The sequence below is a fragment of the Saccopteryx leptura genome, chromosome 1, assembly GCF_036850995.1.
Source record: "Saccopteryx leptura isolate mSacLep1 chromosome 1, mSacLep1_pri_phased_curated, whole genome shotgun sequence".
In the NCBI taxonomy this organism is placed as follows: Eukaryota; Metazoa; Chordata; class Mammalia; order Chiroptera; family Emballonuridae; genus Saccopteryx; species Saccopteryx leptura.
Genome location: NC_089503.1, coordinates 287,918,354 through 287,946,237, shown reverse-complemented (window position 1 = coordinate 287,946,237; position 27,884 = coordinate 287,918,354). Strand labels below are relative to the sequence as shown.

Genomic DNA, 27,884 nt, shown 5'->3' with positions numbered 1-27,884 from the left:
AATTTCATTATGGCTAGGGTTAGTTTCCATTTTTAAAGCTTTCCCAGTGGTCCCATTTGACTACAACCTCTGATCCTCAGAGGAGAGGTTACGTGATATAGTGTGAAGCCAAAAAGACCAGGGTTCGGAACTCAGCTCAACTAGTAAAAACCACAAGCAAGATATTTGACCTCTCTGAGCCTCAGAGGGTCATAACACCTGACTCTCAATGTAGTTAAAATTAAGCATTTCTACAGTACCTGTCACATGTTAGGAGGTCAGTAAACATTTGCTGAGCAGAATAAATGGAAAGAAAGTAAACACTGTCAGATAGGAAAACACCCACGTAATTGTCCTGAAGAGCAGTGACCATCCTTGATGACCAATAAATTCAATAAAGAATTTTTTTTAATAAAATGAAATAAAGAACCTGGACTTGCCAACTCCAAAAAAAAAAAAAAGTTGCAGAACCCCTTTTAGAGTCAAATTACGCGTGGGCGAAGGTCAGCCACTCCCTCAGTTAAAAACCTGTGGGCAGGACTAAACAAGGAAGTGGCTGTCCTTCCCTAAGCCTTCCTTCAACCTTAGTCCTAAATCTGAAGAGGCTACACCCAGACGAAGTCTTAGATCACATGAACCTTCCCAAATGCGAAGCCAGGAAGACTTGGTGAGTTTCTTCTTAAACTTAGGGGAGATTCACGTATAGAAATATCCTTACTGTCACCTACCTGAAGCAGGAGGAACCACTGACAGCTCAGGACCAGGTAACAGCAGGCTTCATTTTCAGCCTTCCCGGGAGGACACAGTTGGGTCTTCCGTCCTGGTTTTGCTCATTGGTTTATCTAACTAGGGGAGATGTTTATTGAGTTTATTAAAAAGTTCTTATCATGTAAGTCTCAAAAAGCAAAATGACAGCTTAGAATCTAGTTAGTGGTATTTCAAGGAAAAGGAAAGAAGATATTTAGGTTTCTGTTTCATGTCTCCTCTGCTACATAAGGTTGGGAATAGTTCATTTAAGATGATAGTTGGCTCAGTAGTAGAGCATCGCCCGGCATGTGGATGTCCTGGGTTCGAGTCCCGATCAGGGCACACAGAAAAGACAACCATCTGCCTCTCCACCCCACCCCCTCTTGCTCTCACTTCTCTCTTTCTCTTTCTCTCTCTCTGTCTCTTCCCCTCCTGCAACCATGGCTCGACTGGCTCAAGCGAGTTGGCCTCGGGCACTGAGGATGACTCCATGGTCTCCACCTCAGGCGCTAAAAAGTGGCTTTGGTTGCAATGGAGCAACATCCTCAGATGGGCAGAGCATCGCCCCCTAGTGGGCATGCCAGGTGGATCCCAGTGACAGCGCATGTGGGAGTCTGTCTCTCTGCTTCCCCTCCTCTCACTAAAAGAAAATTTTTTTAAAAAGATGATATAACTGGCTGAATCATTTCTAACATGATGCAGTTCCTTCTCATCAAGTTATGAGATATGTGATGACATAACAGCTGGTCAGTAGCCCATGGAGATGCTGACTTCCTCCCGAGAGCAGGGATGGGGCTAACTACGGGAATCCTGGATCTGAGCCCAGAGTCCTGAGCATCTTGTGGGAACTTGGGCACAAGGTCTAGTCCTGGCAGACCCCCTAGGGACTTCCTTGAGTACCAGGCGCAGAGAGCATGGGAAATTCCTCTGCCCACCTCTGGAAAGCTCCCCCCTCTCTGTGTCCTGCTCCCTCAGTCCTACCATCAGAGCCTTAGTCCTTTTGTTTGATTACTATGGCCTCAGCTTCTGTCTCTAAGTTTAGCCTCTGTTGTAGAAAGTGAAGGCATCTTACCACATTCTTCATTTCACGCTGAGGTTTAAAGAACACGTACCCAAAGACAACAAGCAGGGAGGAGGGATGAATTTCCTCAAAGGTCTGAAGTTTGGAGAAGGGTGGAAAAGAGCCGACTGGAGGAATAGGGTGTGCTCAAGGGGAGGCTTGAGCTCATCATGTCATCCGGGAACCTCCTGTAGCAATGAGTTTCTACACCGGTAAGTTTCACTAAGTTTCACTCGGGCCTCATCTATGTCCATAACAATAGGAAGCAACTCTTTTGCTGACCCATTGCCCCAGGGGACCTCCACACCCCTCACACCTGGGACAGGCGATGCAAAGTAAACCCAGTGGAAGTCTGTCCAGCTCACTCTGGCCTTCGTCCTGGCAGCCTGCTTCTCCCAGTCACGCAGCCATAGTCTCCCTCAGGGAAGTGAAATCTAACCTCAACAAACCCAGAGCTGCAAAAATCCCGAAAGGGTCTCTGGCAATAACAGGGGCTTAAGTGTTTCCCCTGCAGCTTCAGGGTCCCCAGCTGAACAGCCAGTACCCATTCAGCAGGGTCCACTGTGTGGGCTCCTAAGGGACAGGCTGGAGGAGACCCCGAGGACTTTGGCCATTTAAGGGGTTGAGGGAAAGGAACTCTCTGGGAGGGAAAGAAAACCCTCAGAAGATGTTGTGTAACTGTGCTGTTGAGAGTAGGTTTATGTCGTTTGCTACAGATAAGGAGAGAGTACGTAAATATAGGGGCTGACGGGTGTTCGTGTCCCCTGAGTCCCTCATTGAATTTGAACCAGCCTCATGGGTCTCCTTAGGGAGCTAGTTCTTCCCTCCTCGCTCTGAATCAGAGCTCAGGGGCCCGGCCACAGCTTCCCCGCTGATAGAAGCACAAAACTTACATGTAGGTTTCCAAAACCCAGAAGTTGGGTTTTCACTTTCAACAGGAACAGCTGAGACCAGAGGGATCCAACATGTGATAACCTAACTCATTGCTGCTTTAAAAATAAGACTTAGCTGGCCATGTCACAGTCGCTCTCCCCTAGTTCACAATGACGATTAGTAAGGGCGAGAAAATCTACATTTGTTAAATGCATTTAAAGTATCTCAACTAATACTTGTAGGTCTCCATGTATCCTCTTTTAGCCAAGTGCTCTCCAGGCTCTGTTCACAGCACCCGCCCTGCTTCACTCAGCCCCTCGGGCGGGTTGGCCCCGGGCGGTTGTGCCCGTTCACTGGGGGACCGCCACCTGAACACGGCTGTGCTCGCTGCTCCTCTCTCACCCTTGACCTTGCTTGTTGCTCAGGCCGAGTACTCCCTTCCTTTACAGCCTATAAAACAACAGAAATTTATTTCACAAAAGGAGGATTGTGTGGTCCTTCTCTGCTTCAGTGGTTTTCCCTCTTTTCAGACATGGCTCCTGAATCAGCTAATTTATTTCTTAAATAAGTTTGACCCTGCCTTTCTCCAACAGTGTCACACACGCACACAGACACACACACAGACACAAAACTTTTAAGTCCTCATACTACATTAGAAAGATTTTAGTGTTTTGGTTTTTTTTCAATTTACATGGAGGTTTCTTCCAAAGCATAGTGTTACGGCTTGAGGAGAGGGCTCATCTTTCTACCCAGTATGTAATTCTTATAGGATCCAAATGTACTTCCTGTCTGCAGTGTCCTGAGCTGCCCAATGCAAATTAAAAACCTCGTGAATCCTCTCCTGAGCTTAGGGCTCTTGCTTGGGCTCAGCCCCTTCCACACCAGGCCACTGCCCAGAGCTCTCACACCTCCCGCCTTCTCTTTCTCGTCTCGGGTTGCTTGGTCTCAACCTTTGGCCCACTTTACTTGCTCACACCTACCTCAGATCTCAATATTTCTAAGCAACATTTTTTACTCATAGGGTTGCCATGTTTGCATAAAAATTCAAGCTGCTGGCCCTGGCCGGTTGGCTCAGCGGTAGAGCGTCAGTCTAGCTTGTGGAAGTCTCAGGTTCGATTCCCGGTCAGAGCACACAGGAGAACCACCCATCTGCTTCTCCACCCTTCCCCCTCTCCTTTCTCTCTATCTCTCTCTTCCCCTCCCACATTCAAGGCTCCATTGGAGCAAAGTTGGCCCGGGCGCTGAGGATGGCTCTGTGGCCTCTGCCTCAGGTGCTAGAATGGCTCCTGTTGTAACAGAGCAACGCCCCAGATGGGCAGAGCATCACCCCCTGGTGGGCATGCCGGGTGGATCCCAGTCTGGTGCATGTGGGAGTCTGTCTTTCTGCCTCCCCGCTTCTCATCTCAGAAAAAAAATTTAAAAAAATAAAAAAATAAATACAAGCTGCCCAGTTAAGTTTGTATTTCAGATAAACAACCAATACTTTTTTAAAATACAGATGGTCCCCAACTTAATGATGGTTTCACTTTTGGATTTTCAACTTTACAATGGTGCAAAAGAGATACACATGATAAATTACATGAGATATTTAAACACTTTATGATTTTGCCCAACTATAGGCTAATGTAAATGTTCTGAGCACATATTATTTAGGCTAAGCTATGATGTTTGGTAGGTTGGATGTATTAAATGCATTTCTGACTAACAATATTTTCAACTTACAGTGGATTTATCTGGACGTAACCCCATCAAGGAGCATCTGTATAAGTATGTCTCATACAATATTTGGGACATACTTATACTAAAAAAGTGTGTTGTTAATCTAAAATGGATGTCCCATAGTTTGTCTGGCAGCTCTAGAATCATTTTTCATCCATTTATCAAATATTTATGGAGAATTTACTATGTGTCAAGTATTGTGGCAGATGCTAAGAAAGCCAGCTAAGTCCCAACCCTTATATCTTACAGTAGATATACTTATATACACACAATATATATATAAAGGCCTATAGAAAACTATAAGAAGAGTATTAATTTTGTCCTAAACCTTTTTTTGCACATCATTAGTTTTCTTAATTGCTATATTTAATAAGCTTGCTTTTATAAACACACTAAAATTTCCTTACAAAAAGCAGCCTATTAAAATAATATAATTTTAATGAATAATGATACTAATCATTCTTGCTCATTTATCATCTACCATGCACAATTTTAAATGCTTTATATGTACTAATTCTTTTTATCTACATCCTGACTTAATGAAGGACATTTTATCCTCATTTTGCAGATGGGAAAATGGAGGCACAAATAAATTGAGATGTACCCAGTCACACAGCTAATAAACAGATGACTCAGAATTTGAATTAGGTTATCTGAATCAAGGGACCAACATGTTAACCACTATACTCTTTACAGACTAATGCTTCCAATGTTGCTTTACAGTTTATGAAGGGTTTTGACAGTTTGTCATGTAATCCTTATATGGTCAGCAAGTTAGATAACGTGAATTGCATTTTATAAATAGAAAATGTCAGTTCTTTCTCAGGGCCTGGCCAAGGAGCTGTTCCTCAGGTGAACAGCTTCCATACATTGAGTGTGTGACTCCAGATAAAGAGGAGGAAACCCTGATGGAAACGGGGAGCATCTGACTGACTTGCAGGGGAGGTATTTCATCTCCTATAGACCACAGAGTCAGGGAGAAAAGTTAGAGACTGGAAACCAAGGACCAAAGGGAGTTAGTGACTCGCTCAAGGACTTTGCAGGTTAGAAGCTGAGCCAGCCCTGACCCTCTGGTCCCCAGACAGCCAGTCCAATTTATCAGAGCAGCGTCACACTGCCTCAGACCCTGTCTGCAGTCGCCGTCCCATTTCTCTACAAGATAGTCTTGGTCTGAGAGGGTACAGTGGAAAGAAAAGGGGAGATAGGCCAGTTGATCCAATTACTATCACTACAGTTTTTGTCACAGCAGCTTATATGCCCAAAGATAGCCTTAAAGTAGGACCATTAAGGGAAGAAGGGAACATGATTAAGAGCCACCTCAAAGGCAGAGTCAGAAGGTCTGGGATGAGAGTTGTACTAGAAAAAAAAAAAATAGTGACCACCATTTTTGAGCCATTGCTCAAAAATTGAGCTTTGCCTTGTATCCTCACAACACTCCTATTATTTTCAACTAACTTTTAGGAAACTCAAGTTCAGTGAGGTGAAGTAACCTGTCCAGGTCACATAACTAGTCAGTGCTATGGCCGGGATTTGCTATAGTCTGAGGAGCGTAAGATGCTTTCAGTACATCAACTGCCTGTGAAATTTTAATCCAATGAGAGTTGGCAGATCTGGGCTTTCTGGCATATGGAACAAAAAGAAGTCTTTAGCATACAACAGAAGAAAGCAAAGTAGACTGTTAATAAAAAGAAATAATTTCCTGGCAGGAAACCAGAAAAGGAATTATTTCATGAGAGTTTAAATTGAACAAGCCAGTTTATTGTATCTGTTTATTCATATGAAAATAAAGATGATGCCCTTCCATCCCCATCAGTTATTTTTTCTATCAGTCTTTCTAAAACATGTGTGTGATCACATCAATCTCTGCTCAAAATGGAAAGCTCTCCATTGCCATCTAAAATTTGTAAAAAAATAAATAAAATAAAAAAAGTATACTTTGAGATATAAATTTAATTTGTTCTGTAACCGAGCTCCTATGTCAGTCAACTTGTATATCAAACTGCCGATACTGGACCCGTGCGCCAACGCACCAACTAGCAGCAGTTTCCCGAATCACGACTCTGTATCTTGGAATTTCGCTCAGATCTTGAACAAAAATATGGACCGAGTCACAGCTCGTATCTTAAAAAAAAAAATTGTATGTTGGTCTGTTCGTAACTCCATAACTCAAGGTACCACTGTATATATTTATGGCAGGATTATTTAGATTAAATCTTACATGGAATACCAAATATGGCAAGAACTACAAGGAAATCTATACCAGCTAAAGTAGAGGGTAGGCCCTGGTGGGGTAGCTCAGATGCCATTGCTGTGGGTTCGATACCAGGTCAGGGCACATGCATGAGTCAACCAATGAATGTATAAATAAGTGGAACAACAAATCTCTTTTTCTAAAATTAATTAATACAAATATTTTAATGAAAAGTTTTTAAATAAAGTAGACATTAAAAGAAGAAGGGAGAGAAGGTGGGAAGGGCCACACACCCCGATATCTACCTCTCCTGTAGCCTTTCCCTTTGCCCCACACCCTCTCCCAAGAAGACCTTTTTCCGCCTTCTGTTTTCTAGGGCTCCTTTTGAACTGTACTGATTGACCAACACAGCAGATGCAAAGCTTTCAGCCTAACATTCAAAAGTCTGCATAACGTGGCCCAACTGCCATTTCATTCATTGTCCCTCCACATCCCCGAGTCCCAACTAACTACAAAGCGCATGCTTATGCCGTACAGTTCTCTCACCACCCTTCAAACACATCCTCAATTCACCCATAGTCTCTCCTCTGTCCCTCCTGTTCTTAGCCCCAATTTCCATCCACCCCCCCTAAACCCTTTCTATCTTCTGAGGAGCCTTCACTCGCCCTCTATTTGCAGCTGTCTGTTCCGCCCCATGTTCCTCACCTGGCTCTCTGCATCTCTGCTCCAGTCCTAGCTCACTGTTTGGAGTTATCTATGTACGTGTCTCTCTTCCTCATCTCTATAAGACTGAATTTTTGAAAAGAACCCTGACTTTCCCACCTCTGACAACCCTTGCCTCCCAGAACAAACAGAAGAAGTGCTCAATAAATGTTCATTGTGTTTTACCCCTGTCTCTCCTGACCTACAAGGAGTAGACAGCTCACAGGTAGAGAATGCCACAGTGGACTTTTGGACTTTGTTGTTGCAAGTGAAACATGAACACCACCAGTGCAAACAACCTGGAGGAGATCCCCCTGGACGATTATGGCCCAAACAGCATAGAATTCAAAATCCTGGAGTTCTATGCAAAGCACCATGCCTTCAAGAATGAGTCTGCTGTCTTCTCGCCAAAGCTGCTGAGAACAAGAAGCTTGTCCCAAAGGCAGGGGAGTTGGACATCAACAGAGTCATGGACAATGGCATTGTGGTCTTGCAGAAATGCCCGATCTACGGAGAAGCCCACAAATCTTGCCAAGAAAATGTCTTCTTGGAGAAACCTCTTTGGAGCAGCAGACAAGGAGGAAGAATCCCAGAGCTCAGCTACGGAGATCCCAGCTAAGGATCCCAGGAGAGTGGAATGTCAGGGTCTTCACACTCAGCAATGGTCCAGGTCCCTTTCTACCACGCAACAGCCCTTAGAGATCGAAGGTAAGCTTTTGGGTGATCACTTCTTTCCTGCAAACAAATCTTTGCCTTCTCTGTGTGCAGGACAGTTTAACTCCTCCTAGTTAGTAACATGGCCTTGGGCAGGGCAGTCATTGTGCCTCAGTTTCCCAAGTTACTATTATTCTATAATAATTGCCCTACTTTTCCAAGACTAAGCAGAAAGGAAGAGGATGGAGGTGAAAGGTGATGGGATTGGTTTTCTGGCTCCACTGTCTACAAACAAGCTGACCACCCAGATGCCTCAGCCTCTGCCAGAGACCAGCATAAAGGAAAGCAATCCAGACAGGGGCTCAGGCTGCGGCTCCTCCTCTGGGCCTCTGTGTTTCCATCTGTACATTGGGGTATCTCATCCTCCTTAGCTCCGAGGAGAGATGGAAAGCTCGGGTGGCTATATACAGAAATAATTTTCAAAGTTTAAACCACTCTTTAAAAAAACAACTGAGAAGCATTTTGACCACATCTCCCTTCAGTGGGACAAAATACATTGTATTGAGTGAGACGTTCTCACGAAAGGGAAAGGCTTCCTCATGCTGCCCTCATCCACAAACCTTGGCATAAGCATCTTCTTCTCCCTCAGCAATGCCTATTGCCCAACGCCAAGATTTCAAAAGAAAAGCCCCGTCCTGCTGGGCTGACTGGACGGTGTAATTTATCTCTAATTAGTCAACAGGTGGCAGCAATGTCTCAGTCTTTAAACCCTGGGAGTGTCCTGACTTACTTGAGGAACAACTCACACATGGGCAGCTTAGATCATTCACTGTGATCAAGAAAGCTTCCATTGCCCATTAGACATGGAATTTAAGAACAGAAGTGAGGGTCGGATGAGCTGGGGAACTCCTCCTGTCCCCAGGGGTACAGCACGCCCCTGCTGGGCATGGTTATGGAGCTATGGAGAAAGCCGTTCAAAGGCATCGAAATAGGCTTTTCTGCTTGGCCTGTTCTTTGGACTTGGCCAGGAGACAGAAGAAGATTTTACAGCCTTTAAATTTCTGGCTTTCCTGAGATAAATGACAATCTGTATCTCCATATCACTGAAGTGTTGTTAGACCTTCTTCAATTTCCTAACACGTCAAGATCTCTATATAGATACATAGATATCCCTACAAAGGAGAAATGCTGACCTCCTAAGCAGACTTAGCTGTAAACATTTTCATACAGTTATCCTCTCTTCACACCTTTTTTTCCCTTGCTTTCTTGTTTAGTTAATTGTGTGGGTGGTTAGCCAGTTTTATGTTGGGTAAGACCCAGGAGAGCCTTGAATTCTGTTTCTATTTTGCCACATATAAATCAGAGCCCGGCAGTTGGCATCACCTGGGTCCTTTTAACTAAAGGTCAGAGTTTAGCCTGGGTTGCCATTTCCAGCACTCCGACACCAGGCTTAACTGAGAACTATGAGGTGATGTCCCAAGTCCAACGTCTAGTAGTGAGAGGCCTTACAATGTAGAAAAATGGATGTTGAACACGAAAATCTAGAAACTACAAACCCCGGTTCTTTTACTTGTGAATCTTTTGTTTCTCCACAGCTATGACTGACTACATGTGAAATGTCACACTTGAGATTAGGCTCAGCAACATACGTGTAATGGGAAACTCAGATAACTGTGGCTTAAATAATAGAGAGGTTTTGTTTTGTTTTTTTTACAAATTCACTTTTATTTCTTTACTGTCCTGTAAGTTGAAATCCCTTGAGGAGTACAGCAGTACACAGGCTCTGTGTCCAACAGCCTTAGCAAGAATGTTGCTTGGAATTTAGCACAAACTTCGCCACTGTTCCCATGAGTTACCTTCCCCCAGGTGACTCTGGTTTTGTTCGGTTTGCCACCAGGAGTCATTGTGTTGTTCTTTGCTTTGTACACATAAGTACATCTCTTGCCTGGATAGAATTCAATTTCATCTTGAGCATAAACACCTTCAATTTTAAGAAGAGTTGTCTGCTCCCTCTTGTTCCAGAGACCCTGCTTATAGTCAACAGAAATGGCCTTGGACCATCACGTTCCAAACATGGCTGTCATTATAGATGTCCTGTTCCTGGCAGGCCTCGCAGGCTCCCAGGTGGCCCAGAGGTCATTATTCTTGCTCATGAATAAAGACCGAGTTTTGGTACCCAGGCCTGACACAGTAGTTCCATTGTCATTAGGGATTCTTACTCTGCCATCCCTCAGCTACTGGCTTCCAACCTCAAAGTGACCTTATCTTTTAAGGTGGCTGCTGGGACTCCAGCCATCATGCGTACATTTCACACAGTAAAACAGAGGATGCAAAGGAAGATAAAAGGGTACTGTCTTTCTCAATAATTCAGCTCCCTTTTAGAGTGCTTTCTTGAAACTTCTTCCATCTCGTTGGCCCTTCTTAACTGAGGTAGTTTTTCAATGGTATCCATGGCTAGCGCTGACATTTCAAGAGTCTGTTATGGAAGAAGAAAATAGATACTGGGTGGGAAATAGCATTCTCAACCATCTGTAAATGCCTCCCAAACTTTCTGCCCCTTCTCTTAAAAATAAATGCCCCGGGCCAAAGGCTGAATGGCCCCTTCCCAAGCCTGCTCTTCGTAGCCCCACCAGGATCTCTCATAATAAATGCCAAAAATGGGCAGCCTTTCTGTTCTCCACCTTCCCGCATCCAATTTCCTCTTGCCTATCAGGGGAAACCTACTCTGACAAGAAGGGAATCTTTCCTTTATTCAGTGTTTAAAATTAAGGTATTCAAAATAGGACTCTTAACTGGAGCTAGTTCTTCCGAATCCAAGTATGTTTGCTTATGGTTCTTTCTTCCCCACATATTTCATCCGCAACCCTCATTCCAATGCAAAGCAACTCATAGAAATTGATACACTGTACACAGGTAAGTCAGATTGGGTACTTCTGTATTTGCTGGGGGTCTTGTGATTGCACTGCCACATGCGGGTAAGGTAGGGGGGATAAGGAAGGACACAGCCTTTGGGACCTTTATCTGCCTTGTTTGGCTGCAAGATGGGTGCAGTGTGCCTCTGGTGAGAGAACCGTGCACTGACCATCCTAGACAGGCTGCCCAAGGTTACAGAGGTAAAAAAAATGTAAGCTTTTCTTTCCCGTGTCCTGTGGACACTGCGAAAGAAGGTTCCCATTAGCTTCGGGATCCAGCCTCTTGCCATTTCCTTGTCAAAGACCCTGGGTGGTCAGAGTTTAGGAGGAGGCTGCTTGGGCTGCAATAAGGTGACTCAAGAGTGGAAAGTATATTTGGTTGGTTGTTAAAATGGGAAAGGAAGCATTGATTCTTCTGTCTTGGACCTGTCTAGTCCTCTCTAATTCACCCATCTGTTTTTGAGCCCTATGAATGGAGCATGAAAAATAACTTTTTAAGGAAGCCATTATATCTTTTTTAAAAAAAGACATTATGGACAGGCCTGACCTGTGGTGGCGCAGCCGATAAAGTGTCGACCTAGTATGCTGAGGTCGCCAGTTTGAAACCCTGGGCTTGCCCGGTCAAGGCACATATGGGAGTTAATGTTTCCTGCTCCTTCTCCTTCTCCTCCTCCTCTCTCTCTCTCTACCCTAAAATGAATAAAGTCTTTAAGAAACAAAAACTTTAAGACACCTGCCTGACCTGTGGTGGCGCAGTGGATAAAGCATTGACCTGGAAATGCTGAGGTCGCCGGTTCGAAACCCTGGGCTTACCTGGTCAAGGCACATATGGGAGTTGACGCTTCCAGCTCCTCCCCCCTGTCTCTCTCTCCTCTCTCTCTCTCTCTGACTCTCTCTCTCTCCTCTCTAAAATGAATAAATAATAAAAAATAAAAAATAAAATTAAAAATTTTAAGACATTACGGACAAAGCACTGGACAGAGCATTAGTCTCCATGGCCTTTCAGTGACTGCCCAGGGAGCTGAAGGGATAGCACCAAAGCTCTCATGCTGGGGAAAAATCCAGGGAGAGAGGATCAGATGTCACCTTTGCGGCTCCGTAGGATGTCAAAACCAATGTGACACAGTCCCTCTGGAAACCCAGGCGTTGCTTCTTACCTTTCCTGATTTATAAAGCCCAGGAATTTTCCGGGCACCTCAACCTTTCAGCCGAACCCACTCCGTGACTTCAAGTCTGTAAATTAAATAATGTTTTTCAAACATTACGCGACTCAATTGCTTCATGTGGCATCAAAGACAAAGCTCGGACAAGCTTCTAAATGCTAAGAACTTAATAATGAATCCACAATGAATGTTTTACTCCCAAACAACTCAGCAACACCACCTGCCCACCCCGCCAACCCCATCCCCCACCCGGGGCAAAGCTGACTTGTCTTTCTCCGGCTATGACATTCAAGGGGCCAATGTTACTTAAACCTTCAGGTCCCAAAATGCTTTATTCTCTTGTTATGTGTGCAAATGCGTGACACGCTCTTTTTCCAGCTTATAAATTCTTGAAGGTCATGGGCTGGACTTGATGTGCCCTTGTTTCCTATCAGCATTAATTGGATGTTTCCCAGTAGACCTGAGGGAGAGAGGAGACACGTGACTTTATAAGCAAGGGGAGTATGGTATTTACTTGATAATGGACCTGAGTAATGAATATGGCCTGTGAGCCCGGATAGTTATCTGTCCTGAGTGACCAACCCCCAGGCTTGTCAAACTATTGAATGCCCTCCCATGCACATAACGGCCAGTTCTCTACTATATAATGAATGTCCAAGAAAAGACTAAAAATGAAAGCATAATGAGCATTTCCTTCAGCAAAGAGCCAGGCACTCCTTTTTGTGTTTCTTCCCTCGCGAAAGGGAAAGGGGACCCTAATTTTGCAAGATTTAAAAAGAGGGTACAGAGGGACAGTTGTTTCCAGGTGGCACTCAGTGCTCTGTGGACTCCTCCCCACCCGCTCCTGCCAGAACACTTTCTGAGGGACGCCAGCCCTGCCCTCACTCCTGAGCGGTTCCCACCCCCTCCAGAGTGCTCTTTCATTTGGGGCAATGGTGCATTGTAGTGAGCTTGACCAAGTTCTTCTGGGAAGGACCTCCCAGCACCACTTTGTCTCATTCTAGCTGTGGAACCCAAAGTAGCTTCCATTGCCAACCGAGTTGCCGAAATTGTTTCTTCCTGGCCACCTCCAGAAGCGCACACCCAGGGAGGAAGCTTCACGTCTGAAGGGAGGTCTGTACTGCCGGCTCTCCAACAGCTGGGCCTGAGCTCCCAGCCTAGAGCTGCAAGCGCAAGAAAAGGTAACCTTCCCCTCTGCGTGTCTGTGTCGGGCCGAGTGTTTCCCAGGCAGAGGTACACACACATTTATGTACTGACTCAGCTCGGCGCTGCGTAGCTGAGGAATCTCTGCTGACCTGGACCGAGAACTCGATGGCAGAGGCACTGACCTTCAGCTTGAGGGACCAGCCCTGGCCAACAGGAGCATGCCAACAGATGGAAGCAACATGCCACGCTCGCTGCTAAGTTCAAAGAAAAGTCTAGTGAAGGAGAGGAAGAAGTACAAAGCACGCTATCAGTTTTGTCCATAGGGGGAAATGCAGTATTAGAATTCATTGTGTTAGCTATGGCCAGGGCCCAGTTTACTCGTGGGAGTGCAGAGGGTATATATAGATCATGCCCCAGGGGTTTATAATATTGCCTTGGGCTCCTGTGAAAAAGTAGGGTGTGTGTGTGAGACACCAGGCCAGGTGCAGAACATGAAGCAGAACTGAGAATTAACGACTAGACTGGGTCCATTGTCACCAAAACTGTAGCAATAGCTAGGGCCAAGATCCCACTAGACTTGCAGGAATTTTGGAGTCAAGGGGAACAGAACCAAGAGTCACAGGAAGGGAAGTTCGGCCCTGCAATCCCTCACTAATGACAGCCCTCTCTCCTGGCTGTCGGTCCTCAAACCCCAGGGGAGGGCAGGGGGCAGAGGTGGGTCCTGCGTCTGCAGTAGCTAGAGCAGAAGGCAAAGGTATCTCCCAACCTCAGACGCAGAGTGGTGAATGCATCCACCCTGTGCTGTCCTGTTGGGACCACAAACTACCAACGGGGCTTAGAGGAAGGAGCTGGACACCTCTCAGTCTGCTGAAAACAAAGTGCCTCCACCTTATTGCTATCGTGTGTGTCTAGGCAGTGTAGAGCAGGGCCCCTCCACTAAGCAGAGGTGAGGTTCTATCCTCTGTGCGCATGGGAAGCATGGGCTGCTGTTACAGCTTCCCCGGGAGACGCAGCAGTGTCAGATAAAAACTCCATGTGGATGATGGAGACACATCCTTTCTTCCCCCAGGTGGCTCGGATCTCAGACTTCCCACTTACCTTGCCCTTCACTTGACCTCGGGACTTAGTGTGCTAGATTAATGTCTTGGCCTCTTTCCCTTTTGTCTGGAGCAAACATGAGGACTCCGTGACTTCAGAGACTATGCCATAAGCAAGAAATGCTGTCCTCTCTGTACCTGGCCTTTCTCGGGATTCCTGGCCTTTCTCTCTGTACCATGTCCTCTGTCCTACCTCCCCTCCCCTGTTCCGACACGCACACCAGACAGCCACTGTAGTCCTTGGGATGGAAGAACTTACTAATCTTATTGACTTATACCCCACGTTGAAAAGACACTGCATACAAAGTATACATTTTGGTATACTAAAATATGTCAAATGGGAAAAATAACATAAAAAGAAAACAGCAGGAAAATAAGGTGGGTTTAGAAATGAGTTTAATTCTCCAAATGGAGATTTATGATGTTCGTGTGGAAGAAGCACCATCTGCTCAGGAAAAGCCCAAAAGACCAGAAAGAAATTTCTCCTAAATATATTTAAATTTTTGTTTGTTTGTTTGTTTGTATTTTTCTGAAGCTGGAAACGGGGAGAGACAGCCAGACAGACTCCCGCATGCGCCCGACCGGGATCCACCCGGCACGCCCACCAGGGGCGACGCTCTACCCACCAGGGGGCGATGCTCTGCCCCTCCGGGGGGTCGCTCTGCCGCGACCAGAGCCACTCTAGCGCCTGGGGCAGAGGCCAAGGAGCCATCCTCAGCGCCCGGGCCATCTTTGCTCCAATGGAGCCTTGGCTGCGGGAGGGGAAGAGAGAGACAGAGAGGAAGGAGGGGGGTGGGGGGTAGAGAGAAGCAAATGGGCGCTTTTCCTATGTGCCCTGGCCGGGAATTGAACCCGGGTCCCCCGCACGCCAGGCCGATGCTCTACCTCTGAGCCAACCGACCAGGGCCTCTCCTAAATATATTTAGAGACAGGATTCTGTGTAGCGGACGCCTTCGACAACGTTGTTACCGTCAATAGAGTTGCGAATGACATGGTGAGAACTGGGGATCTGAGGGAAGACAGAAGAAGAAAGGAAAGGAGAGGGTGTCTGGGAAGGTTTGTGCCTAATCAGCAAAAGGGAGGTAAGAGATCCTTTGCTAAGAATTATGAAGCACTTGTCTTCCTCAATCCCTAACTAGGCTTAGCCATGTCGCTGGGAAAATTTAAGATTGATTGTTTTTTCTTGAAAGAAACGACTGGGATTTTCCCAACAGACAAAGAAGACCAAACAAACCAAAGTATAGCCAAAATTGTGGAGCTGCTGAAGTACTCCGGGGACCAGATGAAGAGAGAGGTAGGGAGCTCCCCGAGCTGACGTGACTTCTCGGTGCCCGGGCCCGGGCACACCAGATGAGAACTGCACTCCAGGTTGTATTCCTTTTAGGTCTGGTTTCCACTTAGTCCTAAATTTTATTTCCCTTGGAGTCAAAATGCTCCACGCTGGCAGCCTCTCAAAAATGAATCACTTTGGAAAACATAAGTAAACCTTCTGGAGCCCCCTTGGAATTTTTTGGAAACAAAGAAAGTAACTTTGTTATTGTAAGAAAAGACACCAATAAATTACAATTTGCTGAACAGAATTCTGAATCTAGTTCCCCATGTAACTGATCCTCAGGGAAGCTGAGACTCGGGTGTTGGCGAGGCAGCCGGGATATGTGGCCCACAGCTGCTCCGAGGCGGGAGCCCTGTCTGAAACCTTTCCCTCGAGTGGCTGGACTGTTCTCGGCTCACGGTCTCTCCTAGCAATTCGGTTGGGGAGGCCAGTTAGTGTTACTTGGAACTTTGGATTTCTTGCCATTAAAAAGTTGTGACCGTCATTCCAATTAGAAACATGTGAGAGGCGCCTTCAGCTAAAGAGGTGGTGAGCAGGCTCCCGTGGTACCCTGAAGGGCTTCTGAACCCCACCTCCTCCATGTCTGTCACCCACAGACTACTGAGTAGTCTCTAGGGCCTGTCAGTCAGGGGCTGGGCTGGGGACCCATTTCCTTGTCTGGCCAGGGTCCATGGGGAAGCAGTCAGGCCCAGGGGGCTTCTGCAGGCCATATCAGGTGACGGCACTGACTGGCCAACCACCCTCCTCCCCTAGTCACAGCGTCCTCTGGGGCTGCTCTCTAACTGCCCTTGTCAGAGGCGTGCCCAGTGGGAGGTGACCAGGGTGGTGAAGGGCAGAGGTGGATTTAACGGTGGGCGCACTGGGCGCGCACCCTGGGCCCTGACTTTTGAAGGCCCCGCGAAACCCCAACCTTACACTTCTTTCTAATGACACCAAGTTTGGTTTCATAAGTGCAATTTTTAACATTAATAGTACATACAACTTTTTATTTAAAAATAGGGTTAACATGTATTTTTATTTTCCCTGTCTCTCTCTCTTTCAAGGGGCCCAATATTTTCTGTGCAGGGGCCTCAACCGACCTTAATCCGCCTCTGGTGAAGGGCATGGGAGATGGTGCAGAATGAGAATCAGTGAGAAAACCAGGGATTGGAGACTGAAGAGAAGGGGGTGTACAAACTTTGAGCCATAGGCTAAGAGTGCACATGGGGTCCAGAGGAAGCAGGAAGTAGAACATGGTACATGACTTAAGGACACCTCTGTGTTTCTCCAAAACTAGCATAAATGGATAGGCGTTGCAGGGCAACTGATTTCTCCCCATTTTAAAAATGACCTACATCTCCAGCCCGGGCGCTGGGGATGGCTCCTTGGCCTCTGCCCCAGGCGCTAGAGTGGCTCTGGTCGCAGCAGAGCGACGCCCCGGAGGGGCAGAGCATCACCCCCTGGTGGGCAGAGCCTCGCCCCTGGTGGGCGTGCCGGGTGGATCCCGGTAGGGCGCATGCGGGAGTCTGTCTGTCTCTCCCCGTTTCCAGCTTCAGAAAAATACCAAAAAAAAAAAAAAAAAAAAAAAAAAGACCAACATCTCCAGCCTGGCCTGTGGTGGCGCAGTGGATAGAGCATCAACCTGGGAGGCTGAGGACCTAGGTTCAAAAACCCTGGGGTCGTCGGCTTCAGCGCGGGCTCATCTGGCTTGAGCAAGGTCTCCAGCTTGAGTGCAGGGTCACCGGCTTGAGCACAGGATCATAGACATGATCCCATGGTTGCTGTCTTAAAGCCCAAGATTACTGGCTTGATTAAAGGGTCACTGGCTCGGCTTGACCCCCGGTCAAGGTACATATGAGAAGCAAACAAAGAACAACTAAATTGACACAATTATGAGTTGATGCTTCTCATCTCCTTTCCTGTTCCTGTCTCTATCTCTCAAAAAAGAAAAAAACAAAAACCCTCCAGCCCTTGCAGCTGCCCTTCAGAGCTGATGGCCGCCTCCTGAAGGGATGATCTTCCTGTCTCTAGAAGAGTTTCAAGTAGATGCCAATAGCCAGCCAGGGGGTCAGTACCTGAATGGGGGACTCATTAGATGTCCACATGGCTCACAGCTTCTGTAGCTCTCATGGCCACCCCCTTCCTGGCCTTCCTGGTGATGACTTGCAGTAGGTCAGGGGGGCGAGAGGCGGGAAGCAGGAGGAAGGCCACCCTCTGTTTAGGAAGAGAGCCGCTCCCCCCACACCACGTTACCACTGCCCCGCCCTCTCGGGTGATACTTCGCAGAGGACTCTGGCAGGAACTCATGAAGGGTCTGACTTGTGCTGTGTGGGTGTGCTGTGACCAGAGTGGGACAGTGACAATGGGGAGGGGCCCCACCATGACTGTGGGGTGTCTGCAAAGCTGCTCATCGCAGACGGCACATGCCGCCGCACCCTCGCCTCCCTGTGATGCCAGAGCCAGATGCTCCTGAAGGGAGAGGCAAGGGTCAGGGTCAGGGTTCTCTGAAAGGAGTTTCCTTCTGCCATGTGATTCTTTTCCTGTCCTGGCCGAGTCCTGGCTTCCAGTCACCTACTGAGGTTTTTTGAGTCTAGCTTCTTCAACTGGGTCACTGATTAGGAGGGGTCCCTTCTTGGTGTGGTCATTCCTGCTTCAGATTTGTCAGTCAGACAGGCACCAGTGCATCCTGGAAGCTTGGGCCGGCTGGGGGCTCAGATAAAGGACACCGCTCCACCAAAATCTTTCCACAGCATCTGACTCAGCCCTGTGATATCCCTTTTATAAACAATATGTGTGAAAACCTGCTCAGCTTATCACCTGTTTTCACCTGGCAGCCATCCTGTTAATAGTGCGAGGATGGCTGTACATCAGGAGGAGGATGTCTGCCTTTAGGACACGAGCCCTGCTTTTCTCAAAAGGGGCAGAAGCAATCCTTTGTTGTTGTTGTTCAAGGTATGGATAGACACTAGGGGAGGTCAAATAGAATGGGTAGAACCATGGACAGGAATCAATGGACTAGGGTTGGGTTTAAGTTTTGTTTTGTTTCTAGTGAACATGTGCCCCTTGGCTAGTCTTCTCTGACGTCCCTGTCCTCCCACAGCGTCCTGAAATATTACTAATGTTTCAGGCGCACTTGTCCATGCGGGGCAATGAGTTACGTATCTTCTCAATCACCTACCTATCGTACAGTTACTGTCACCGTCCTGGTGTAGAGAGGACAAAGCTGAAGCTGAGAGGTTAAGTGATTTCCCCAAGAGTGAACAGCTAGGAAGAGCCAGAGCAGGGGTTTGAGCCAAGACAGTGATTTCCAGGGGCGGACAAAGCACTTGGTACTCTATTGTAATTGTCACTAGACTGATCCCTTTGAGTGAAGCCCTGGCCACTGTAAAGCCTCAGGAAACATTCCTTGAATGTGGAATGAATGGGCTGTTCAGTTTCATCATGGATTTGTACCGACGAAGTGAATTCACAAAGCAGGCACATGCTGGTCCAGTTCTGCAGGACACAGTGCCGTGGTTGAGACTAGAATCCAGGGTTTTCCCCTGGGTGTGTTAGGGGTCCACTGTTAAGCGAGGTGGTCTGTCCTTCTGGGCCAAGATGCTCCACTGAATGTTCATCTTCTTGTACACAGATGAAGGAAGACAAGGCTTTGATGGCCACCCTCCAGGCTTTGCTGAACTACTCCCTTTTCAAGACCATCACAGACCAGTTCCTAAGGGCCATCGATACCAGGGGAGAATCAGAGGTCAAAGTTGGGGGCTTTAAGGCTGCTCTTGTAATCGACATCACAGCCAAGCTCACCACCCTTGACAAGCCCTTTGTGAACAGGGTGCTAGGCTACGGAACCAAGTACCTGAAAGAGAACTTTTCACCTGGGATCCAGCGGCATGGTGGCTGGGTAAGTGCATGTCATTTTAAAACTGAGTCTTCCCAGATCTCAGAGTAGATGGATGGAAAGTTTGAGTTTTTGTTTTTAGGTTTTGTTTTATTTTTCTAAGTGAAGGGAACACATCCGTGAAGCAGTTCTCATGGGTTTAGAACACTTGAGTGGCAAGAGATGTATTCCATTGATGGGAACATATTTTTAGTGATCGTCAATAAATGTTTATTGAGCTCCCAGAGGGTATTTGGGGCAGGGGTGTCAGAGGAGAGGGACTGGTCAGATAAAACAGGAAATTAGGAGATGTTGAGAGGTGAAATGTTTAGATAGATATAATTTCTGTGTCCACGAGTTTTGCAGGCAGCGGATGTCTGGCAATGAGTCAAGGAGTTCCTTATACTCTCAGACACTGAAAGGATGTGGAGCTAATCCTCAAGTCAGATTTGGGGTGACAATGACATCTTCCTCGTTGCTGCTTTGACCCAGAATTATGATAGGGACATTTGGATACAAACGAAAAAGCAAACAGTTACATTTTCATCTGTCTTAAATGTCCTGAGAGCAAACCACACAGCTCTCTTCACCCCCAGGACTCAGCCTCAACCCCCCTCACCCTTTGTCCCCATCCCTGGAGATTTCCTTCCACTGTCATGTTCAAAATGGCCTCCTAAGGTCAACCTTGTCAAAATACTTAGGACAGGCTTTCCTCCACATTGTCATTAATCCTGTTTCTCCTGGAATGCTTATGTCCAGCGTGACCCTGGGGCCTCCAAACAGGCCTGGTCTCTTGGCAACCAGAGAGAAAGTATGGCTGATCTTGCCTAGAGGACTGAAGTGCCAGCCATGGTCTCCAGTGGCTGCCCGCTGAGCTCACCCACTCTTCTGTTCTTTCCCAGCGCCCACTCTTGCACCGGGTATGATAGCCCTGCCATGGCTGATCTGAACATATAAGGCTCTGAAGTATTCTATATTCAAGCTGCCTGAACTCAGATCCCTGGACATCATTTCAGCTCTAACTGTTCTTCCTTCCAGGACTCCCTCATGTCCCTCGTCTGCCCAGAGCCTGTCCCAACCACTCTAGCTCAAGTTCTTCATCAGCCTCTGAACCTCTTACAACACTCCACGCTTGCACTATAATTATATACAGTAAATCACCATCATGGCTGGTCCTGTTAATATATTTTCCCAGAGAGATTATAAGTATCAGTTCGGTTCACAGGCCAGTTCTTAAAAGTCTACTTAGTGAGTTAATGTGGCTGAAATGCCAAAGGCGTTCTATAAACAAGGGTGGTTCTACACCAAAAGCACAAGCAAGAAAAGAAAAATAAGTTGGACTATAGCAAAATTAAAAATTTTCCTGTTTCAAGGGATAATAACATCAAGAAAATAAAAAGAGAACCCATATAATGGGGGAAAATATTGGCAAGTCGTACACCTGAGAAAAGACTTGTATCCAGACTGTGTAATGAACACTTAAATCTCAGCAATAAAAAGACAAGTAATCCAATTTTTTAAATGGGCAATGGAGTTGAATAGACATTTCTCCAAAGAAGATATTCAAATGGTCAATGAGCATAGGACAAAATGTTTGCTTGAGATCTTCATTTCAACATTAGGGAAATGCAAATCAAAACCACAATGAGATACCATTTCACACCACTAGCCTGGCTAAAGTGAAAAAAAAAAAACATACAAAAAAACCAAGTGTTGATGAGGACAGGAGAAACTTGAAGCCCTGCATGTTGCTGGCTGGATTCTAAAATGGTCCAGCCCCTTTGGAAAACAAGTTGGCAGTCCCCCAAAATGTTCAACATACAGTTACCAATTTCACCCTTCGGTATATATCCTAGGGAACTGACAACAAACGTTCACATAAAAACTTGCACATGACTGTCCACAGCAGCATTCATTATTCATAAGCCAAACGTGGAAAGAACCCAAATGTTCCTCAATAACGAACAGTGGAAAGAAAAACCAAATACGGCATATTCATACAATAGAATATCATTCAGCCACAAAAAGGAATGAAGTACTGACAGATGGATGAACCTTGGAAATGGTTTCCTCAGTGAAAGCAGTCAGGAGACAGGCCATCTCTCGAATGACTCCATTTATATGAAATGTGCAGAACAGACAAATTCATAGAGACAGATTAGTGGCTTCCTGGGGCGTAGGGGGAGGGAATGGGGATTGACTGCTCGTGAATAGGAGTTTCTTTTTGTGGTGATGAAAAGGTTCTGAAATCAGACAGGGGTGGTGGTTGCACACTGTGTAAATAGACTAAAAGGCAATGAATTACATACTTTAAAAGGATGAATTTTAAGGCATATTTCAATAAATCTGTTATGAAAAAATAGTGGTTCTAATTCTACTAAGCAAATAAAAAGAGGAAAAAAATACAAACATTTTTATTTTCTTTTAAAAAAATTTGGCTGCTAGTGCTAAAAAGAAAAACCCCCCATCTAATTAGAGAAAATAGATGGTTTCTTCAGTAGACATAATAAAGGGAATTTTCAAAGGCTTTAGAATTTGATGGTACTAGTTCTTTATCATTTGTAGTTTCAATTCAAAATCTATTAGTTTACTTTTCCAGGTCATCATAAATCCTGATTTCAAGGCTTGGCCATAATCAGGTTTAACTTGGAGCACAAAGCTGGAAATTAGGAGAGGGAGGGGAAAAGAATAAGAGAGAAGGGACTGATTCTTCCAAGTGATAAAGAGTTGCAAAAAATAAGAATGTTGGTTTTAAAAAAAAATCTGTGAGTTGATACGAGCTATACAAGGACGAGGAGATGAGGACCGAGACCTGTGTGTAGTTTCCCTGAACAGGAAAAAGGACAACACTGAGTGGCCAGCCTCAGGAACTTCCTTTCACCTCGGGTATTTTGGTGGCTCTCTAGGATGTCCCTGTAGCTGTGTGGAAGAAACAATTCCTAGGCTTTCGGGGGCTCAGGGTTTGTCCCTCAGTATCCCATGTTTCATACGGCGCATCTCATCTACCCAACCAAACCGCAAATCTGTAAGGTGAGGGCAAGATTATGTATTTTGCCCGACCGGTAGTGGAGCAGCGGACAGAGCACTGACCTGGGACACTGAGGACCCATGTTAGAAACCCCAAGGTGGTCGGCTTGAATGTAGGATCATCTGGCTTGAGTGCGGGTTCACCAGCTTGAGTGAGGTGTCACTGGCTTGAGCCCAAGGTCTCTGGAATGAAGCCAAGGTCACTGGCTTGAGCAAGGGGTCACTAGTTACACTGGAGCCCCCCGGCATGCATGAGATGCGATCAATGAACAACTACAAGTTGATGCTTCTCATCTCTCTCCCTTCCTCTCTGTCTCTCTGTCTCTCTTGAAAAAAAATTATGTATTTGATGCCTCTTTTTACCTCTCAGCGCTCTCATTACTTTTATATACACCATAGATGTTCAGCCAATACTTGCAGAATAATGAATCAACCAATCAAATGAATGAAATAGCAACTCTGTTCACAAAGCAGGTTAAACCACCTACCATGAGATTTTAATTCACTCCTTGGCCCTTTTTGCTCCATGTTCACATGTTACTGTGAGGTCCTATAACCTCAGCCATTCCAAAGCACCCTAAAAAGAGGGGTTTGTAAAAAGAAAGGTAAGTCATCAGCCTTCCCATAGCTACACTTTTCAATTTTAGACGCAGCATCTAGCCTGTTAGCACTGGGTATGTAACTTAAGTCCTTAGCTGGAGTTTTCCTCTCAGGCATACCAAGGGTGCCGGTCACCTTTCCAAGCCTTCCCCAAACCCTAATGTAGAGTCTGAGTCCTGGGTCGTACCTGGGAGAATATAGCAGAGTTAACAGGCATATGTTTTCACTTCAATAGTGAGTAGTCAAACTTGGAATTCTGAGAATCTATTGCTCTTTTTCCCTTCTAGGAAAAAGTACTTGGGATACCACAGGAAGAAGCAGTTGAAACATCAGAAGCTGTGTGATCTGGAATACCCACTGGCCAACTGCAGTCCTGTGTCCATTGGTCTCTGCGGAGACTCTAGGAGAAAATAAACACGTACGTGGCAGACGAAGAGGTTTTCAAAACCATCGGTCCTGTGAATCCGGAGGACTTGTCTGTGTCCAGCTCACAGACTGCGGTAGCCTGGCCTGGCCACCCCTGTGTTTCAGGCCCTTCACCAGGTGTGGGAGGAGATCTCGGAAGACAAGAGGTCATTTTCTTTCAAAAATTCAGAACAGAAACCACTGTCCCGCCTCTGTTGGCCACCTTAAGGGAAAGTGTGTTACAGATATTCGCTACTTCATGAGGGTGAGACGATAAATTGTGCATGTGCCTCCTTTTTGGTTTCAGTACTATTTTTTTAAACGCCACTTGGGATGGCCTCGTGACATTGTCTTGAGCCTACCTCTGGGAAGACGTTGCTGTTCGTGTCAGTAGATGTAGCTCAGAGAGATTTGGGTTTATTGCTATATGCACTAGTTTGGGGAAACACTTCTACATCTGCCTTTTGACTCACTTCTCTGGGAGAGTTCGTTGGCAGTTTGAAAAAGTTCCATTTGGCAGAGGACAGTGACTCCTACTGCCCTCAGCTCTCAGTGAGCTCGGCATTGCCTCTCAAGGTCTATGGAACTTTCTTTGTTATTTTTTGTGGGAGTGTAATGATTAGTAGCGGGTAAAATAAATATGTAGAAAGACCACTGTCATAGAGTATCTTATGATTACAATAAGCAATGAGTAATAGTACGAAAATTCCTGTCAGGATCAAATGCGTTGATTTATATAAACTGCTTAGAACAGGACTTGGTACTTCGTGCCAAGTATTCCTGTGTTCACTGTTACGTGCTACTCTGAGCTAAGCTGAAAATGTCTCTCTTCTCAAAGCAGTCACTGGTTGCTTTTCTGAAATTGATACTGTTCAGAATGAGGTATTTAGGAAGGAAAATACGTTCAGTAGTAAGTATGTAAGACACACAACAATGTTTTAAAACACTCTCCAACTAGAGGGTCTAACACCGGTCTGGCTCTCTAACACCCAACATGCAATCTGACATAAAATTGGTGTTTAATAACCCTTTGAGGAATAAAAGAACGAGTTATTCAGACATACTTTCAATTTCAAGAGAAAATTGGAACTGTCTGTTAACATACACTTTGCTCCCCAACCCATTTCAGTTAAAATGAGGTCTGCTCTTCCTTCCTGCCCCCACACCGAAGGTCTTCAACTCAGGGATAAAGGAGACTCCTCATATACACAGAGACGCCAGACACCATCTCTTCTCCCACTTTGATCCAACCATTTCAGACTGTTGCAGTTCCCCAAGTGTCTTACTCAATTTTGTAGTACAGAGGAAGCTTCCTAATATTTTCTCCATTTTAAGTGTTCTTGCCTGCTTGGCTTCTTTTCCCTATTTCCACTAATTCACCTAACGCATCTTTCCAAACTCACCCCTTCATTTCCTCCGGGAACCCTTCGTAACCCTCCCTTGGCCACCATGGGACTACGTTTGGATGTCTTTCCTCATAAGAATGCTCCATAGGCCTGACCTGTGGTGGCGCAGTGGATAAAGCGTCAACCTGGAAACGCTGAGGTTGCCGGTTCAAAACCCTGGGCTTACCTGGTCAAGGCACATATGGGAGTTGATGCTTCCTGCTCCTCCCCCCCTCCTCTCTCTCTCTTTCTCTCTCTCTCTCCTCTCTATAATGAATAAATAAAATCTTAAAAAAAAAAAGTAAAAAAAAATGAATAAAGTAAAAAAAATAATAATAATTACCTAATTTTGTTTAAAAAAAAAAAAAAAAAAAAAAAAAAAAAAAAAGAATGCTCCATAACAGCCTAGATATGACATTATACCTAATACATTGTACCGTAAGAGTTGGTCTGTCACACTGGATTGCAAATTCCTTCATAAACAAATATCATATCTAATTTCACTTTGTACACCTATTGTCTGGCACATTATCAGTGCACAGTGGCAGAATCCTACCTTAGCCTCACTGCCATAACCTGTGAGTCCTGTGAATAAGTTTAGAGTATGGCCCAAGGTATGTGTAGTTTTAACAAGCTCTTCAAGTGTTCCCATACTATCTGCAGCTTCCAGCTAAGATGAGGTAATAGTAACTGATTTTAATCTCTTGCTTGAAACAACTGAAAAATAATAGAAAAAATTATGAAAGAATCGTTCTTCAATAACTGGCCCCTAAAAATAAGAAACGGAGCGTGGGCCCTGGCCGGCTCAGTGGTAGAGTGTCGGCCTGGCAGAAGTCCCGGGTTCGATTCCTGGCCAGGGCACACAGGAGAAGCGCCCATCTGCTTCTCCACCCCTCCCCCTCTCCTTCCTCTCTGTTTCTCTCTCTTCCCCTCCTGCAGCCGAGGCTCCACTGGAGCAAAGATGGCCCGGGCGCTGGGGATGGCTCCTTGGCCTCTGCCCCAAGCGCTAGAGTGGCTCTGGTCGTGACAGAGCGACGCCCAGGAGGGGCAGAGCATCACCCCCTGGTGGGCAGAGCATCGCCCCCTGGTGGGCGTGCCGGGTGGATCCCGGTTGGGCGCATGCGGGAGTCTGTCTGACTGTCTCTCCCCATTTCCGGCTTCAGAAAAATACAGAAGGACAAAAAAATAAAATAAAAAAATAAACGGAGCGTGCCTGACCTGTGGTGGCGCAGTGGATAAAGCGTCACCTGGAACCCTGAGGTCGCTGGTTCGAAACCCCGGGCTTACCTGGTCAAGAAACATATGGGAGTTGATGCTTCCTGCTCCTCCTCTGTTCTCTCTTTCCTCTCTCTCTCTTCTCTAATAGTAAAAATGAATAAAATTAAAAAAAAAAAAAGAAACGGGGCGTGATGCTAGCCCCAGAATATCGCAATGGGAGAGGGTTCCAGCAGTGCTGGAGGGAGGGGAGCCCATGCAGAGCTCAGCAGTCTCCCCCTGAATAGAGAAGACACAGCCCAAGAGTCCAGGAAGGCCAATGCAGCTAAAATTTGCAGAGCAAATAATGGAGAAAGGAGAATGGTACACAAAGCTTCAGAGATCTGTAGGCGGGTCCCCTCAAGTTTCCAGGTGAATATGAAACAACACATGTAAGTGAAGACATTACCCCAGGCTCTGAAAGCACCTGAAAATATTCAGGGAACGCGCCCCAGAGCTCACACAAGGTTGGGAGTCGTGCCTCTTTCTACTGTCCAGAATGGAAAAAGCTCAAAATGCATGGCAATAGGTAAAATACTCAGAAGAATTTTGCCTTGGTAATGGGAAAAAAATAGCCCTAACTAAAATATACCTTCTGGTTATGCCCAACAAAGATGAAGAGCAAGAACAAAAGAGATTAAACTGTTACCAAGTAACTTAGCTGTGTTCAAGAACAAAGCTCAAGAACCTTTACAGGATCACAAAAATATCCAATACTTAACAAGGTAATGCTGACAAAGTCTGGCACCTACTTGAAAAATTACACAGCAAATAATGTAGCAGGAAAATGAGACCAATGAAGAGGCAAAAATTCAAAAAAAGCCACCCTGAAAATGATACTGCTGATAGACGAGGACATTATAACTATCATGATTATATTCCATATGCTCAATAAGCCAAAGGAAAGACTGAATCACAGAAGTTAACATAACATTATAAATATGATTTAAATCAAACTCTAGAGAACAAATCTGTAACTCTGAGACAAAAAAAAAAAAAAAGACTGGATTGGATTAACAACAGTCACATTGCCAGAGAACAGATAAGTAAACTGGAACACACAGTTATAGATTTAAAATAAAATGCAGAGAAATAAGACTGGGGGAAAAAACAATGAAGGAATAGTGAACTGTGGGATGATTTCTACCAGCCAATATATGTGTAACTGGGGTAAAAGTTTCCAGAACTGATGGAAGCTATAAGCCCACAGAACGAAGAAACTCAATGAATGCCAACCACAAAAAACATGTAGAAAACTACACTAAAGCACATCATAAATTGCTCAAAACCAGTGATTTACAAAAATTTTGATAGTAGAGAAAAAAGCACATTACATACTTAGAAACAAACAGGCAAAAATGACAGCAAACTTTTCTTGTGAAACAATACAAGACAATAAAATGAAGTATTGCCCTAGACCTGTAACTTACCTGGGTAGAGCATCATCCAGATAGGCTAAGGTTGTGGGTTCGATCCCCAGTCAGGCACACACAAGAAACAACCAATGAGTGCAACAACAAATTGATGTTTCTATTCTTTCTCCCTCTCTCCCTCTCTCTCAATCAATAAAAAAGGTTTTAAAATAATAAAATGGTGTATCATCTATAACGTATCAAGAGAAAAAAATTTGTCAACACAGACTTCTATATGCAACAACAAAAAAAGGTTTTTTTTACAAAAGGTGAAATAAACACTTTTTTAGATACACAGAAGCCAAAAGAATTCCTTACCAGCAGAACTGAACTACAAAAAAGTGTTAAAGGAAGTCCTTTGGGCAGAAGGAA

The 27,884-nt window shown here is 45.4% G+C and overlaps 1 protein-coding gene and 1 pseudogene across 5 annotated transcripts; one reads left to right on the top strand and one right to left on the bottom strand.

The window, feature by feature from the left end:
- The first annotated feature begins 515 nt into the window (after positions 1-515).
- BCL2L14 (BCL2 like 14) lies at positions 516-24,404 on the top strand. Of its 5 annotated transcripts, none has more exons than XM_066361156.1 (6): positions 516-646; positions 7,481-7,979; positions 13,005-13,181; positions 15,434-15,537; positions 19,187-19,453; positions 23,344-24,391. In XM_066361156.1, exons 2-6 carry the CDS (start codon positions 7,547-7,549, stop codon positions 23,398-23,400), a joined length of 1,038 nt encoding a protein of 345 aa, XP_066217253.1. In that variant the 5' UTR covers positions 516-646; positions 7,481-7,546; the 3' UTR covers positions 23,401-24,391. The 5 variants fall into 5 exon arrangements, with proteins under 5 accessions (XP_066217253.1, XP_066217255.1, XP_066217257.1 ...); XM_066361158.1 differs by having other exon boundaries at positions 15,458-15,537; positions 23,344-24,387; XM_066361157.1 differs by having other exon boundaries at positions 579-743; positions 23,344-24,403.
- On the bottom strand, positions 9,636-10,000 carry LOC136405821 (large ribosomal subunit protein eL33 pseudogene; annotated as a pseudogene).
- Positions 24,405-27,884: the final 3,480 nt, after the last annotated feature.

Coding starts and splice junctions, on each gene's coding strand:
- BCL2L14 (XM_066361157.1), top strand. CDS start 7,547: ATGAACACCACCAGTGCAAACAACCTGGAGGAGATCCCCCTGGACGAT. Junction 7,980..13,004: donor ACAGCCCTTAGAGATCGAAG/GTAAGCTTTTGG, acceptor GTCTCATTCTAG/CTGTGGAACCCAAAGTAGCT. Junction 15,538..19,186: donor GGGACCAGATGAAGAGAGAG/GTAGGGAGCTCC, acceptor TCTTGTACACAG/ATGAAGGAAGACAAGGCTTT.